We start from the raw sequence: 14,566 nt of genomic DNA on the forward strand, positions 1-14,566 counted from the left end.
CAGGTTGCCAGATCAGTCAGGAAGTGTGGTCGCTGTCAGGATAGCCCACCATCTCCACCTAATGGTCTAAGTGGGTACTGAAAAAAATCCTCAGATTTAGTTTGCATCATGTTTCTGTTTGCTTAATCATGTAACATGCTTGTGGTTGTGACCGTGCAGATGGTGAGATTTTCTACTGTTCTAGTGACCTTGAGTAAGTGAGAGGTGGGCACCTCATGATTTAATTCTCATGTACAGGAACAAAAACAGCTTTACAGGAGCCCTCTCTCATTAGGGAGCATCAGCTTGTTACAGTAGGGTTTGTCCTTCTCTCACTGTGACACATTCTTATAAACATAGATGCTCAAGAGCAATTGATAGAAATGTTTTACCTACACCACAGGTTCCTTGATGCATACATGCACATACTGTATTAACAAGGGAAACCTGAAACTTTTCTTTCCACTGTTGTTACTCCTCAATGCCAATGTAAGCATTGTCTATGCTCTCCTGATAGACAGGAACATGGGAAAATCATGCTGAAGAAAGTTTAAATTTGGATACACAAGCAATGATTCACTTCAGACCTTCATCTGACTTCAAACCCACAATGAAACATTCTAATATTAAAAGCACACTGCGACAACCAGTTAGCGAGGAGGCAAAACCCAGACACTTGACAGTTATTTCATCAGCAATTAATAAAAATAAAAAAAACACAACACCAACAACTTATCTTTTATTCCTTTATTTGTTTATAGAATACAACAGAAATGTTCATAATTCCTAGGGACTAGGAAGACACCCTGACCTAGAATGGAAGGCCTCATCCAGTCATTTCCAGCACAATTCCCTGCTTGAAAATCTGTTGAAGCCATAGAGGCCACACAGCTGTACTTGCCAGATGTGACATGAATTGAAATGTATCCAACATAAACTCTTTGTAGCATGAACAGTGAGCAGTGGGTGAGTGAAACCATGTGGCACTGATCCATATTAGTATTTGCACTTTGATATGACTGCAGCCTCTCAGAGTGGGTAGGAGGAGGAGACCTGCTGCCAGCTGGTTCAGAGGGACAGAAAGAACCTGTTATCTTCCTGTGATAATGGCAGAAACACAGTCCACATCGCTTACTCTTCTTCTCAACCACCATTGTTCTTCCTTTTGTCTTCATTGTTTTTCACAATCTTTCCAGCACCACCCTACACCCTTTCTCCTCCTTTTTTTCCGCACTTTCCATGTTATCATTGTCCAACCTTTTTCCCTCTGACTTCCTCCTCAGGTGGTTTCATTAGTTTCAACGGCTCGTGGCGCGTCCAGGGCATCTTGGCCATGTCTCGTTCCCTGGGCGATTACCCTCTAAAGAACCTCAACGTGGTCGTTCCTGATCCCGACATCATATCCTTTGACCTGAACAAACTGCAGCCTGAGTTCATGATCCTGGCGTCCGATGGTCTGTGGGACACCTTCAGCAACGAGGAGGCGGTTCGCTTCATCAGGGAACGACTGGACGAGCCTCACTTTGGTGCCAAGAGCATCGTCCTCCAGTCCTTCTATCGTGGTTGTCCTGACAACATCACCGTCATGGTTGTCAAGTTTAAAGGCAAGGCCACCGAGCAGTAGACCTTGTGCCATACACAGAGTATCTGTAGGTTTGAATATAAATAGCAGTAGGGTAAAGATGAAAGATTTAAAACTCAAGGCCCCAACTTTCTGAGTGAGAACTATTTGTATCACAGATTCATCAGTGCATCAAACCGCCCTGGCCCCTCCTTTCCTTTTACTGCTGTAGACGTGACACATGTAAGAAAATGTCTTTCATTATGATTTACAGCCATATCTTTGAGACACCTTAATGCAAACTGGGTCACTGTTATGCAAACAAACAGATTTAGCTCTGTGCAGCTCATAAGTCTGCATACATCTATGTGAGTGTGTATGTGTGTGTTTGAGAGAGTCGTTGAGAGGAGAAATAGTAATAGATGTCTGTCTTTGTGTACACTTGGACACAAGTGTCACATTTGAAACCAATTGATTGTCTAGCTAGTAGTGACAAATTAAGGCATACGTGATAGTTTCACTTCCACACAAGTGCATCCTTCGTGGAAGTCTGTTACAGATTGACACGCCCATTTATCAGAAATTACTTTGTGATTGGACGCTTCACATGAAGGCTCAAGGAAGGGAGATCTCAGGTAAGTTAAAACGCGTCTCCTCGCAGTGTGTCCTTGCATTTTACATGGGTGGGACTAAGATGCAAGGAAAAGATGCAAGTGAGGGAAACGTGGATGTAATTAGGGGAATTTATACAGAGATAATTTAATTTCATTTGGGGAAATGACATTTATACAGACATAAGATGTCTTTTTCCCCGATACGTCATCTGAAGCATCCAATCACCAACTGAATTGTGATAAAGGAGTCTTTCAAGCCCTAAAAGACTTCCGCTAAGGATGGTCTTGTGTATCCTTGTTCATGGTTCCTCCAGGCAGCCTCCTCCATCCTCAAAGCAGGAATAAGAGCTTTGAGATGTCCTTCAAGATGGCGGTCCAGAATGACTTCCTGGTTGAATGAGGCAAAATAAAATAAGGGAAATGGAATTTATCCAATGTCTTTCACTTAATGCCTGTGTGACCACTAATTTTTTACTTTTAGTTTGCTAACTCTGTGTTTCCACATGTACCAAGTGACTGCACTGAAAAATCTGTCATTCAATATGATCACATGTTATTTTTTTCTGGATCAAAAACATGACTGGACAGATTTTTAATATGAATTTATCCCCTTTATTCATGAACTGCACAAATGACAATATTCCTATGCTTGTTCAAATATTACCATTCATTGTCCCACAGTAGAACATACTACATTATTACATCACTCCTGAGCATGAGAATTTGTGATGAATGAAGTGTTTTGACTTGAGTTGCCCCTTTTGATAAGTTGTTGAATGTCTTAGTTTGGTTAAAATGACTGCTGTCCGTTTCTGTGCTGGTCAAGCCTCCTGCTTATTTTGATGGCTGATAACTTTTACCTTTATCTTTTTAAAGCTGACACTCTAGTTTGATTTCTTCTGCTACTCTGTTCAGTCCAAAATTATCAGGATTCATGTAACTGCTGATAATGTATTAACTTATGTATTATACTGTAGCTTGTCAAAGTGCAATGAAACGACACTTTTAATGTGTATAAACGGCAATACAGTATTTTAAAGCGATGTGTTTCAGCATTATGACACAGACATCTAATTATTGATTTTTAAATTCAGAAATTTATGGTTACAGTAAATATACAGTCATGGCCAAAAATATTGGTATCCCTGCGTTTGGTATTCTCATGTTTATTTCTTTGGTTTGTATTGGAACGACACAAAAGAAGCAGAAAAAAAGCCAAATCTGATCCATTCCACACAGAACTCCAAAAATGGAGCGGTGTGTTATCTGACAGAAATGCAGGGGTGCTGATATTTGTGGCCATGACTGTATATATAGTTATATAATAATTTAAGTAGAGTTAACTCTAATATTACATTATCTGGGACTGTACATTGACTTGTCAGATTTACACCCTTTTAAACAGACTTTAATTACTTTTTGGCATGCTATTGTGCTGTCTGACTTTTTTACATTATCATTTACTACAATCTACATGATATCAATGTACTAAAATGGACAGCTTACTGGTTAAGGGTCATGTATTGATGTCATGTCATCTTCACTGAGAGAAAACTCCTTCATCCAGATCCAGATCATTACTGTTCATGCTCTACAGTATTTCCCACAACCACAACTCAAAATCTAACAGGCCTTTGAATGAAATGCATTATTGTTGCCTTATTTTTTACCTTTTCATTTCCTGTTATGGAGTTTGCTGCCAAAACTGCTTCTTGGTGTTTATTGTAAATGCAGTCAGTCATACCATGCACACTGCATGACCTCCGTGTTGAACCTTCCTAACTCACATGTAGAAAGTGTCTCCAAGAGACATGAAACTATTACATGTACATACTGTCCCCATGTCAGACCCACCCCTCCCCTGTTTATACAGCCATGAAGAAAGCAACAAGCCTGTTCCTGGATTGTTTAACTTCACACAGATATATACCAGATAAAAATGTGTGTGCTTTTTCAGTTCACATTCTTCCTTGATAATGTACGTTACAGAATGTTTACATGGCATTTGTACTTGTTTTTGTTGACTTTAATAAACTGTAAAATAAATAAATAGAATTCAGAAATTTTAAAATATAAAACAAAGTGACATTAAAATGATAAAGGATCATATCAATTTATGTTTTTCTTTTTTAAAATATACAAATAAAATCAAACAGAGGAGGGAACATGCCACACACATTTATTGAAAACAAAACCGGTACAGAATGTACATCCTAGGGACTGTCTAGATTCAGGAAATGGGAATAAAGATTATATTATTAGGACTCCTGTGTTACCAGTGTTGGGGAGTAGTGAACTAAATGTTGGTAGTTTAACTACATTTTCGCGGACAATTTCAGAGCCAAACCAGCCACCTGTTGCATAAGGAGAGAGAGAGAGAGAGAGAGACTGCTCGTGTGTTGTATAAACAAGAGATTTTGTTCTGACTAGACAGACTGTGACAGGCTTGTTTTTAGAGCAATGTTTGAGCTGTTCATACTGTCTAACAAGGTGCAGATGTCAGATGTTACAAAACTGACAAGCAAGACAACATGACTGTCTTTTAGACCACTGCTCAAGCCAATCAGTCTAAAATGTGCAAGCTAAATATTTCTTTCTTTACTGTTTTGGTTGTAGTCAGTTAACACAAAATTGGTTTATAACAAAAATCCAGTCAAGACATCTGGAATAATAAATTATATTAAAAACAAATCAGACATCAGCCAGCATGAGAAAATAAATATGATGCGCTGATGTATTTAAAAAATACCTAGTTGTATTTTTGTTAGTGTACTAATTATCAACAAATTATCATTAGGATATTGTCCGGTAACACTGTAGTACAATATTAGTGCACTTTTACAGATGTAATAATTCAAGAGATATTATATCTACATGCATTAGAGATGGATAATATGTTCTCTGAAACTGTTTTTGCTGGGAGGTTTGTGGAAGCTGCATTAGCCTACATATTGTCAGTCTAAAGATAAAACTAGATTCACCCATCAGCCAGGGCCACCAAAACTTCCCACTGATGTCACTGCTATGGGACATCAAGCCAGGAAGAAACACAATCTCCCCGTTGTACCATGGACTTCCTGGCTGCTGGTGTGTATGATGATCTGAGGCAGGTGTGATGTGACGTCCCTAAATTCGCTGCAGTAATCAGAGAACGGCATGTTGCACTGTCACTTTAGATATAAATAGCTTTAGTGGAAGCTACGCAGAGACTGAAAGAATCCCATTACAGCAGAGGGGAGGGATAATTCATAAAGCATGCTGACTGCAGATGGTCTGCATAAAAGACTGGATGCACTGAGCATGCATATACATGGTAGTAAACTGTGTAAACAGTTTTGTTTATACACTTACACAAAAAGAAGAAAAAGAAGCCGTATCTTTGTGGTATAGACACAAGCTGCACTTTCAGGCCATGGGTATGCATGGATCCCGGCTTCAGAACCAAGCACAAGTTTTGATTCTGGGCCTGGATGGATCAGGAAAGACCACTCTGCTCTACAAACTGAAGTACAATGAAAGTGTCATGACCATGCCAACTGTGGGCTTCAACGTGGAGATACTGGAGACAGACAGAAGCACCCCAAACCTGACGGTGTGGGATGTGGGGGGCCAGAAGAAGATGAGGCCCCACTGGAGGCATTACTATACTGATACAGCCGGGCTGGTGTTTGTGGTGGACAGCTGGGATCAGAAGCGGCTAGCCGAGGCCCGTAAGGAACTGAATCAGGTAATTAAATCAAAGAATTATTTGTGAGTAACACTTTATTTTAACAGTTGAGTATTTATAATTAGAATACAAACACTGAACAACGCCTCCTCTCAAAAATGTGTAACTTTACTTGGATGTTTGACCATCACCATACAGAACCATGTAATTTGACATTAGAAGAGTATGTGATGAAGTGGGAAGGTTTCTCATTTTAAATCTGAGTTTAGGTCATGTATGAGTATGATTTCACAAGATAACTATTTTGAATAGTTTATATGCAACATACACAAGTTTGTTGTTGAAAACTGAAAACCTACAGTGCACATACACTGAGAATGAACTTTTCAGTAAAGGGGACATCTTGCACCAAGAAGATAACCTGTGATGTGAAAAGCAAACATATCTTTATGCAGTGAAGAGGCTCAGTGACAGCATAGTCATTAAGTGTCCTTTACTCTGTTTTTCTCCACCTGCAAGGTCTTGAGGTTTGAGACTCTCAGAGGAGTTCCTCTGGTGGTCCTCGCCAACAAACAGGACCTTCCAGGGGCTCTGAGCCCAGATACACTTAAACTGAAACTGGACTTGAGAAGAGTGTGTGATGGCAGAGCCTGGTTCATCCAGGCCTGTTCAGCCACCACTGGGATGGGACTGGAGGAAGGTTTCAGGAGGCTAGTCTATCTGATGAAGACTCCACTGAAACAGACTCAAGAGGACATTAAAGTTAAGATGAGGTCTAAGGGCTTCAGTATCCAAGCTGTGAAACAAGTCCTGCTCTGCAGCTGATGGATGGAAGAAGGTTAATTCATGCTACATCTACTGCCATGACTTATCAGTAAATGGCCTTGATGTAAGATCTACCAGATCAGATGAGAGGAATGTGACATTAACACAGTGATTAGTTAATCTCTGGGGAAGAAAGAACTTTTACTGATTCATTACAGTGTCTTTGGACAGTGATGATGAACCACAAGGATTCTGTGAGCAAGCTTAGGTAATCAGGGCAGTTTTCAGAAAAGGAGATATCAGTGTTTGAGACAATTCTGTCTAATGGTGCACACACACACACAAACTGCCTGATAACAGCATATAGTCTTGTTTCTGTGGCTCAAAGAATGTTTTCCAATTGAGCAGTTTTTCTTTATTTGTTATGGAATTTTTTAAATAATTAATATCACAATTTAAAAAAAATAAAGAGCCCTTGATATGTACTGATTATTTCACTGTCTGGTTATTTTTTTTAATGCCTTCTTCATTCATTTGGAAATATAGTGTTGCCTATCTATCTATCCATCCATCTGTCTATCTTTAGTCTACACACGCATACATACACACGCATACATAGACAATGATGTCGAGTTTGTGCTGCTGTCTAACTGTATTGTGTAGTACTGAGGAGTGTTTCTAATATTTCGTTAATTCCCTGAACTTTAACAATAAAGGTGGAAACACTTGGCATTAAGATACAATACAGTTGAGCAGCAGCAGCACAAACTACTGTCTCTGATATAAATGTATATAACGGACGATTATTGCCACTAAATGTGAGTATGTGGTGTCGTGTGTCGCGCCGTGTAGGTGCTTGTTAACAGTGCCACCAATGAGAGTGAAGGGGATTTCCCCACCCTTCCTCTACGCCAGAGCGAGGCTGTCCTCCACCACCGGCATTCCCAGTATGCACCGCGGGCCGAGCAGCAGAAAATAGTCCGCTAACGAAAGGCTGAGAAAAGGGAACTCGGAAGGGTCGCGTAGCAGCTAAATCCACGAGTTTATCTGTATTTAACGCAACCAGAACTGCTAATATGGCTGACAACGACAAACTGGACAACCAGCGCCTGAAGAATTTCAAGAATAAGGGCCGTGATTTGGAGGTAAAACTTGTGCAGGCTGTGTCGATGATCTGTTCCTTTCCTCGGCGCTGCCGCCGCTCTGTTCGCGGCCAGCTTCGCCTCCTGGCTTCCCCTGTGACGTCGTTTCTAATTTCCACCATCGTGAACTTTGTAAGCAAAACCCGGGCCTTTATAGTTAACTAGTTTTAAATCGCTGGCCTTGGGTGGTTAATCTCCCTTCTGCATTTTTCAGGTTTCTTTACGTAAGACCGCTGGTTATAAAACATATCAGAACAGCAAGTCAGAGTTCAAGCATCCGCTGGATGTGGTGGGTTTGCTAGCCTGCTGCTAGCCAGGCCCACGGGACGAGCTAGCTTAACTGAAGCATATCCACTCGATCGGTTTTGCTCGGTGTTCTAACGTTACCTAGTGAAACATTTTGATGTATATGCAGACACACATAACAAATGACTCCCAGGCAGTCTTTGGGAGATGGTCGCCTAATTGCCATGCTAATACGGCGGCAGATTAACGAAAGTTTTGATACTGTAGCTAGCTAGCCTGCGCGCTAGCTCACCCGCTAGTTAACATTACGTTAAGCTTAGTGGTGCTGGTGGCCGCAGTTCCACCCATCCCCCGTCTTTATCGCCAAAAACAATGGCGGAAACCACTTCGCCTCTTGGCTGGCCAGTTACCTGGGTCTTTTGTAATAGTGGCATAGTGTTACGTCTTTACTCAGTGGTTTGCTAACGTTACACCCGCTTAGAAAATCAAGGTTAACACGCCCCGGTGGTTAACACAATCAAATGGCTGATGTATCAAAGCTGCATACTCGCTAACTTGGAGTCACAAGTTATCAATTGCTTTACAGCCTGCTCAGCACGCCTATAAGTTAGCAGATAGTAAAGTTGTTTCCTGGCGACATGTCTTTAGATGCACATAAGCAGGATATACCCATACATCCTGTTTGACCAGTAGTTTCTGTAGCAAGGTATGGAACCAGACCCGAGTTGTCTCACCTAGCAGCCTGTTGGTAACATGGATATCATCACCATGGTGGGGGGCTGTCCACAAGGAGCACAGGCATGATCTCTAACTGCATCTTAAACAATACTCTTATGCTCATAAAGTAAGTTAAGCCTTATACTTAGTTGCTAGTTTAGTAGCTGGATCTAACAAAAAACGAATCCATTGTCCCTACAATAAACCCTTCTTCATGAAGGTTTTGTTGAAGCAGTTTAAGAGAGGCTTTGACTCAACTTCACTTTTTTTTTTTTTTTAAAGAGGATCCAGTCATGTCGTTAGAGATGTGCTTCTCATCCAGCTCAGATATAGAAACTCACATAGACTGAAAATAATAATACAAATGTGTCTAATAAACAGGCAACTGATTAATCCCTGTATCTTTTTTTTATGGATGAGAACATGAATACAAATTGTATCTATCAAAGAATGTAAGGGTTAGCTGCCATGGCAAGTCACATTAAAATGGTCTAGCAATAAACTAAGCTGAGTGATAATGGGTCAGTAAGTCACATAAAATGGTCTAGCAATAAACTAAACTAAGCTGAGTGATAATGGGTCAGACTTGTGTGTGTGTTGGATGCTCTGTGTGCAGTATGTTGGCTGCTGACTTGATTCTCCAGGTATGACTGAGTCAACTCCGGTCTCACACACACACACACACCGGCTGCCGAGCACAGACTATGCCTAAATTTGAGCTGGTGAAACTCTTGCACACAGATAGCTTGGATTAAAGCTCCTTGTGGCATAACGTTAATGTGCCATCTTTCCCACAGAGTATGAGAAGACAGAGGACGGAGGTAGTGGTGGAACTCAGAAAGGTAATCACTTTGTATCATACAGCGCTGTCATCTACAAACGCCCAGTGACTTCCAGTAATTATGATTTTCCAACCAGATAAAATGGCCAGTTTTAATGTTGTGCAAGATGTTTTTCTTCTTATTTTTGGTTTCTGTGGGAATACGCATGGCATGTTATTCCTGTTTCCACCGCTGCAGAACAAAAGAGACGAGCACCTTTTGAAGAGAAGAAATGTGCCCCATGAGGACATCTGTGAGGACTCTGATGTCGATGGAGATTTCAAATCGGTACGGTTATGTCTTCCTCTAGAAGTGTCTACTGCCACCAGAAAATCAAGTCCACATATTTTTAGGATTTGTTCTAAGAACAGAGTGATGTATAGGTTGTTATTAGTCAGAATGACAGTTTGGCGTTTAGAGTTGCGGACTGTTTGTCCAGGGGGTTTTTCATTTGAGGTTCCTCTCACTGGTTAAACTCTCCGGAGGTTTAGAGCATGCTGCTGGCATTTGGTCTGTGCAGTGCCGCCTCCTTAACTCTCCTTGCTCAGTACCATTTGGGTGGCACACATGTGTGAACAAACATGCATCTTCTTTCTGTGTACTGGTTGGTGTCTCTTTTTCTGAACTAATTTTATTTACAACTTCCTTGGTACAGAAAATACACTGCACCTAGTACAACTGGCCCTCCTTACTGTTGTTTTCTGAGCTTTATGAATACAATATTTCTGTTTGTGTTGGAGAGATTCCTGTTTTGCAGTATTTTGTCTGAGCATGATAACCTGGCTGCTTATGTCATCTTTATAGTAAACACACTTGAAGTTTTATTTTTTTAGTCAAAAGAAAGCAGGTACAAAGAGGGCAACGGGAGAAAATTACTAATTATTACTGTTGGTGTTAATAATTCTAGTTATGGTAGTAATGTTGTACATACTTCAAATGAACCAAAAATGCAGATATCCACCTGAAAATGGCCCCTCAAATCGGTCCTTTTGAGGCACACGTTATTTTTGGATAAATATTAGTCTTACTATTACAGATAAGTTAGAAACATGAGGTCTTTTACTCATTGTAGTGATTCATTATTGTGGAAATACAGACAGGTGACACAAAAAGCCAACATGAAGTGTCTCAGTAAAGTGTTGGGTCACCACCCGCCACCAGAACTGCTTCAGTGCACCTTGGCACTGACTCTCCAAGTCTCTGAACTCGACTGCAGGGATGAACACTGTTCTTCCCAGAGAGATTCCCCCCTTGCTTGTGATTTTTGATGGTGGTGGTGGAGACGCTGTCTTAACATGTCGCTCCAACATCTCCCATAGGTGTTCAACTGGGTTGACACCTGGTGACTGAAGGCCACAGCATATGATTCACATCATTTCATCAAACCATTCAGTGACCCCCCCCCCCCCTTTGCCGGGGCACCATCATCCTGGAAGAGACCACTCAGTTATTCAGGGTTTTGCTTTCATTAGTCACCCGTCTGTACATGCAGTATACTGTTTGGGCTCATAATTTTGAATTGAGGTCCTGGCACACCAGAAGTTTGAATCACAGCAGTAACTGTCTCGGGAGTCATCCCTCAGATCCTGTAGTGTTGGCACATATCAGACCATCCTGTTGAGGCGTCGCAACGTCTCAGGAAATAGATCAGTCAAGAATCCCACCATCACTTACTATCTACAGGTTTGGTGGAATTACCAGATGAAATAGTCACTCAGCAGTTCAGAATTTCAATCACAGTACCGGTAACTGCCTTGTGGTATTGAGAGGGCAGACTCCAAATGCTTAGCTATATATCAACAATGACATGCTGCCCTGATTCAATGCAAGACATTAGAAAGGCATGTGGGAACACAAGCTGGGCTGATTTGTCAGATGTTTGCCAAATTGTCACGGCCCCTCAGATTTTGTATATGTAGATGGATATCGATTCTGCTGTTGTCTGAGCTCTATTTTTAATTTCTCTAGATCACAGTTGTCTATTTAATCTTCCCCCACAGCTGTGGAATATTCATACACATAAATCTGCTGTGAGTGCCTATCTTTTTTTTTTTCTGCTTTTAGTTTTGTTGTCATTCTTAGTCCTCCTTTATTTGAGGGTGCAGCTGCTGGCTTATTAGAGGCATCAGCCGGTTTTATTTTATAGGGTCCACATTCATGATCTGTAGCTTATGATCAGAGGCAGCCTACACTGGGCTCTGAACTTTCTGTGGAGGGCATCAGGAGAGGATCATGTTGAGTGCTGGCCTGCACATCTAGCCTTGTGATGTTACACCCCAATGCCACATTGGTTCAAGTGAGAGTGCAAGTCCGTACTTTGTCCTGAAGCCATTTCTTAGTGCTGCTGTGTTTGCCAGTGGCTTATTTTCTTTTCTTACTGTAGCATTGCTTTGACATTGACCAGTTACTGATCATCTTTGAACTTTTCACATTATGGACTCTGTGTGTTACAAATGTATGTCAAAGCACAATTCTAGACTGATGATTTTCCCACTTTTTTATTTCAGCAAAACACCTCTCTCGAAGCAATAGTACAAGTAAGTAGTGTGTTTGGTTTTGTTTTCTTCTTTACTTAGCCTGTCTAATGAGCAGTGTATATTGTGCGTCAGAATTCAGCTCTTCCAAACTAAACTGTTATAACTGTATTGTAATTCATTATAAATGGCAGTCTAGCTAATCTGTAACCTCTTCAGATTGTTACTTACATTTGACACCAACGGGATTCTGGGGCCATAATACTTTAAATGTTGTGTATGACTCTGTTGGCGCGCGTGTGTGTGTGTGTTCTTGTAGAATGCAACCAGTGATAACCAGGGAATCCAGCTAAGTGCTGTTCAGGCTGCCAGGTAGGAACACACATGCTCACACACTCAGGCTCTGCTTGTTATGTCAGTTTACACCATTAGTGATTGATGTAAGTCTACTGTAATTCCTGATTTCCATTTATAATAATATCAAACAATTAGATAACAGACTGTTTGCTTGTTTATGTTCTTGCAATAAAATCTTTGAGTAAAAAGCCAGTGGGATTAATTCAATGAAACACCTGCTAAACACACAAACTTGGCAAAGAAGCTAAAATTTAAGCTTCGTGCACAGCTTGTTAAGCTAACAGCAAAGGGCTAACTGTGGTGATCTGTCCAGTGCAGCAGCTTCACGGCCCGCTGTGTGGCCATTACCCCCCTTGCGTTTCTTTTCTCTTCACCAACTAGGGACAGTTCAGACCCGTTCCAACACGTACACCAATCATGTGTTTCTACTTATGTCATTGTTTCATACTGAGGCAGCAGCATTAGTGTTATTTCTTTTAAACAACATAACCATAGCCATAAGGTTTCATCTGTGCTCAGTCTCGGAAGTGCCCCTCAAATCAAATGCAGGCATAGAGCTCTGTGTGCTCCAGGATTTATGACGTTACAGTGTCAGGGGCAAGGGTTATGTTGAGGATGGCTTGGACCATGCTTTCTGCCCTGCCCAAATAATAATGAACTCAAATGATGAAATGGTCTAATCCACAATTCAGCCCCACCTAGTTTCTAGACTTTTAACATGTATAATGTGTTTCGAAACAAATCACTGATTTAACTTTACACTAACTTTAAATAAAAGAAATGAAGTAGGGTCAAAATACTACCAGTTTTCCAGGATCTCTGTGTAAAAGGGACTATTCACGGACAGTGTAAATGCCACTACAGTTCAGCAATGGGGTGATGTGTAACATAAGGCAGCTGAACTTGGTCACAATCCAGGACTTTTCTATATTTTCATTTATTTGCCTTTTCCCTTGTCTTCATTGAAGCCCCTGCGGCTTTGTCTTTATATAGAACATAACGATCATACTGTTCCCAATGATGTGTGATGTCGGTTCATAAACATGGTGTCTCCTGTCATTAGTCACAGATTGTGGAGACACTTCATTCTTTTTCTGTGTGTAAATGTTTGTATGTAACAGCAATTTGCTTCCTTTTTTGTTTTTTGTAGGAAGTTGTTGTCCAGTGACCGTAACCCTCCCATAGATGACCTGATAAAATCTGGAATCCTTCCTATACTGGTCCACTGCCTGGACAGAGATGACAAGTAAGCAGCCTGTAACTCTGTTAGTCTGCATGAAGGAGTGAATGTGTGATAATTATACTACATGGTAACTTTTTTCCCCAAAGAGTTTATGTACACTTCAAAGTAAATGAGCCATCAGGGTTTATCCCAGCCTGCAATTGAGCAGTGTAGCAGTTAGCTAAATGTGTTCCAGTTCTTACCTTCCAGGAATGGCAGGACATAAGTGACTCATCAGCATGCTCATAACCCCCCCCCCCCCCTTTTGTCCAATCACACTCACTCTGCCTTCATCTATGCCTCCACTCTCACCTCGTTGCAGCCCATCCCTTCAGTTTGAGGCGGCCTGGGCTTTGACCAACATCGCGTCAGGAACTTCGGAGCAGACCCAAGCTGTGGTCCAGTCTAGTAAGTGCCACTGTACCACAACACTCTGCTTGTTCTTCTGTCTTTCTCTTGAGTTCATTTAAGCTTCTTTCCTTATTTTTGCCGTGTTGTAAAGAATTTTTCTTATGCATGCTCCACTGTTGATTTGATGTCTAATTCTATGATGGAATATGATAAATAAACCATCATTACTTATTTTCAGCAAAGTGAAAGAACCTCATAGATGACAAATTTCAGCACATAGGATTGACAAATAGTTGCACCCTGAATCAGTATTTACCTGAATTATTTGGATACTTACTAGCACTCATCTTAATTTTGCTGCTGAGTAAAAACTACGTGTTGTGTTGGCCAAAAATTACACACATGCACACAAAAAAGTGTCATCAAAAAAAAAAAAAGTTCCTCTGGTCTGAAAAGCACCTATTGCAGATACTTTAAGCAAAGAACTACAAGATTATTATAATAACATAATGTTTGATTATTTGTATAATTAAAGTTTAACTATCTTTGCTGTTCTGTGCTTGAATGAAGCATGTTTCATTATCATCATCTGGGTTCCCTTTATTTTTAACTGCAGATATTAAAGATCCAAGTTCATTTGCATTAAGTCT

The 14,566-nt window shown here is 40.7% G+C and overlaps 3 protein-coding genes across 3 annotated transcripts in view; all 3 read left to right on the forward strand.

The window, feature by feature from the left end:
• Window positions 1–3,298, forward strand: part of ppm1lb (protein phosphatase, Mg2+/Mn2+ dependent, 1Lb) — a 51,935-nt gene extending 48,637 nt beyond the window's left edge. Inside the window, exon 4 of the mRNA XM_020615605.1 lies at window positions 1,263–3,298. Within this exon, the coding sequence (XP_020471261.1) occupies window positions 1,263–1,603 (341 nt within the window). The 3' untranslated portion in view covers window positions 1,604–3,298. The remainder of the gene's footprint in view (window positions 1–1,262) is intronic.
• A 2,158-nt stretch (window positions 3,299–5,456) lies between these two features.
• On the forward strand, window positions 5,457–6,984 carry LOC109968990 (ADP-ribosylation factor-like protein 14). Its single transcript, XM_020615606.1, has 2 exons — window positions 5,457–5,881; window positions 6,341–6,984. Exons 1-2 carry the CDS (start codon window positions 5,465–5,467, stop codon window positions 6,644–6,646), a joined length of 723 nt encoding a protein of 240 aa, XP_020471262.1. The 5' UTR covers window positions 5,457–5,464; the 3' UTR covers window positions 6,647–6,984.
• A 450-nt stretch (window positions 6,985–7,434) lies between these two features.
• kpna4 (karyopherin alpha 4 (importin alpha 3)) overlaps window positions 7,435–14,566 on the forward strand; it is a 12,801-nt gene continuing 5,669 nt past the window's right edge. Inside the window, exons 1-7 of the mRNA XM_020615624.1 lie at window positions 7,435–7,731; window positions 9,489–9,533; window positions 9,711–9,800; window positions 12,020–12,049; window positions 12,306–12,358; window positions 13,494–13,589; window positions 13,888–13,973. Coding sequence (XP_020471280.1) covers window positions 7,663–7,731; window positions 9,489–9,533; window positions 9,711–9,800; window positions 12,020–12,049; window positions 12,306–12,358; window positions 13,494–13,589; window positions 13,888–13,973 — 469 coding nt within the window. The 5' untranslated portion in view covers window positions 7,435–7,662. The remainder of the gene's footprint in view (window positions 7,732–9,488; window positions 9,534–9,710; window positions 9,801–12,019; window positions 12,050–12,305; window positions 12,359–13,493; window positions 13,590–13,887; window positions 13,974–14,566) is intronic.

The sequence above is a fragment of the Monopterus albus genome, unplaced genomic scaffold, assembly GCF_001952655.1.
Source record: "Monopterus albus unplaced genomic scaffold, M_albus_1.0 scaffold167.1, whole genome shotgun sequence".
In the NCBI taxonomy this organism is placed as follows: Eukaryota; Metazoa; Chordata; class Actinopteri; order Synbranchiformes; family Synbranchidae; genus Monopterus; species Monopterus albus.

Bases quoted from the DNA above. Each gene is read 5' to 3' on its own strand.
- LOC109968990 (XM_020615606.1), top strand. From the start codon at position 5,465: ATGGTAGTAAACTGTGTAAACAGTTTTGTTTATACACTTACACAAAAA. The intron at 5,882-6,340 runs GTAATTAAATCA...TCCACCTGCAAG, and splicing joins CCCGTAAGGAACTGAATCAG to GTCTTGAGGTTTGAGACTCT.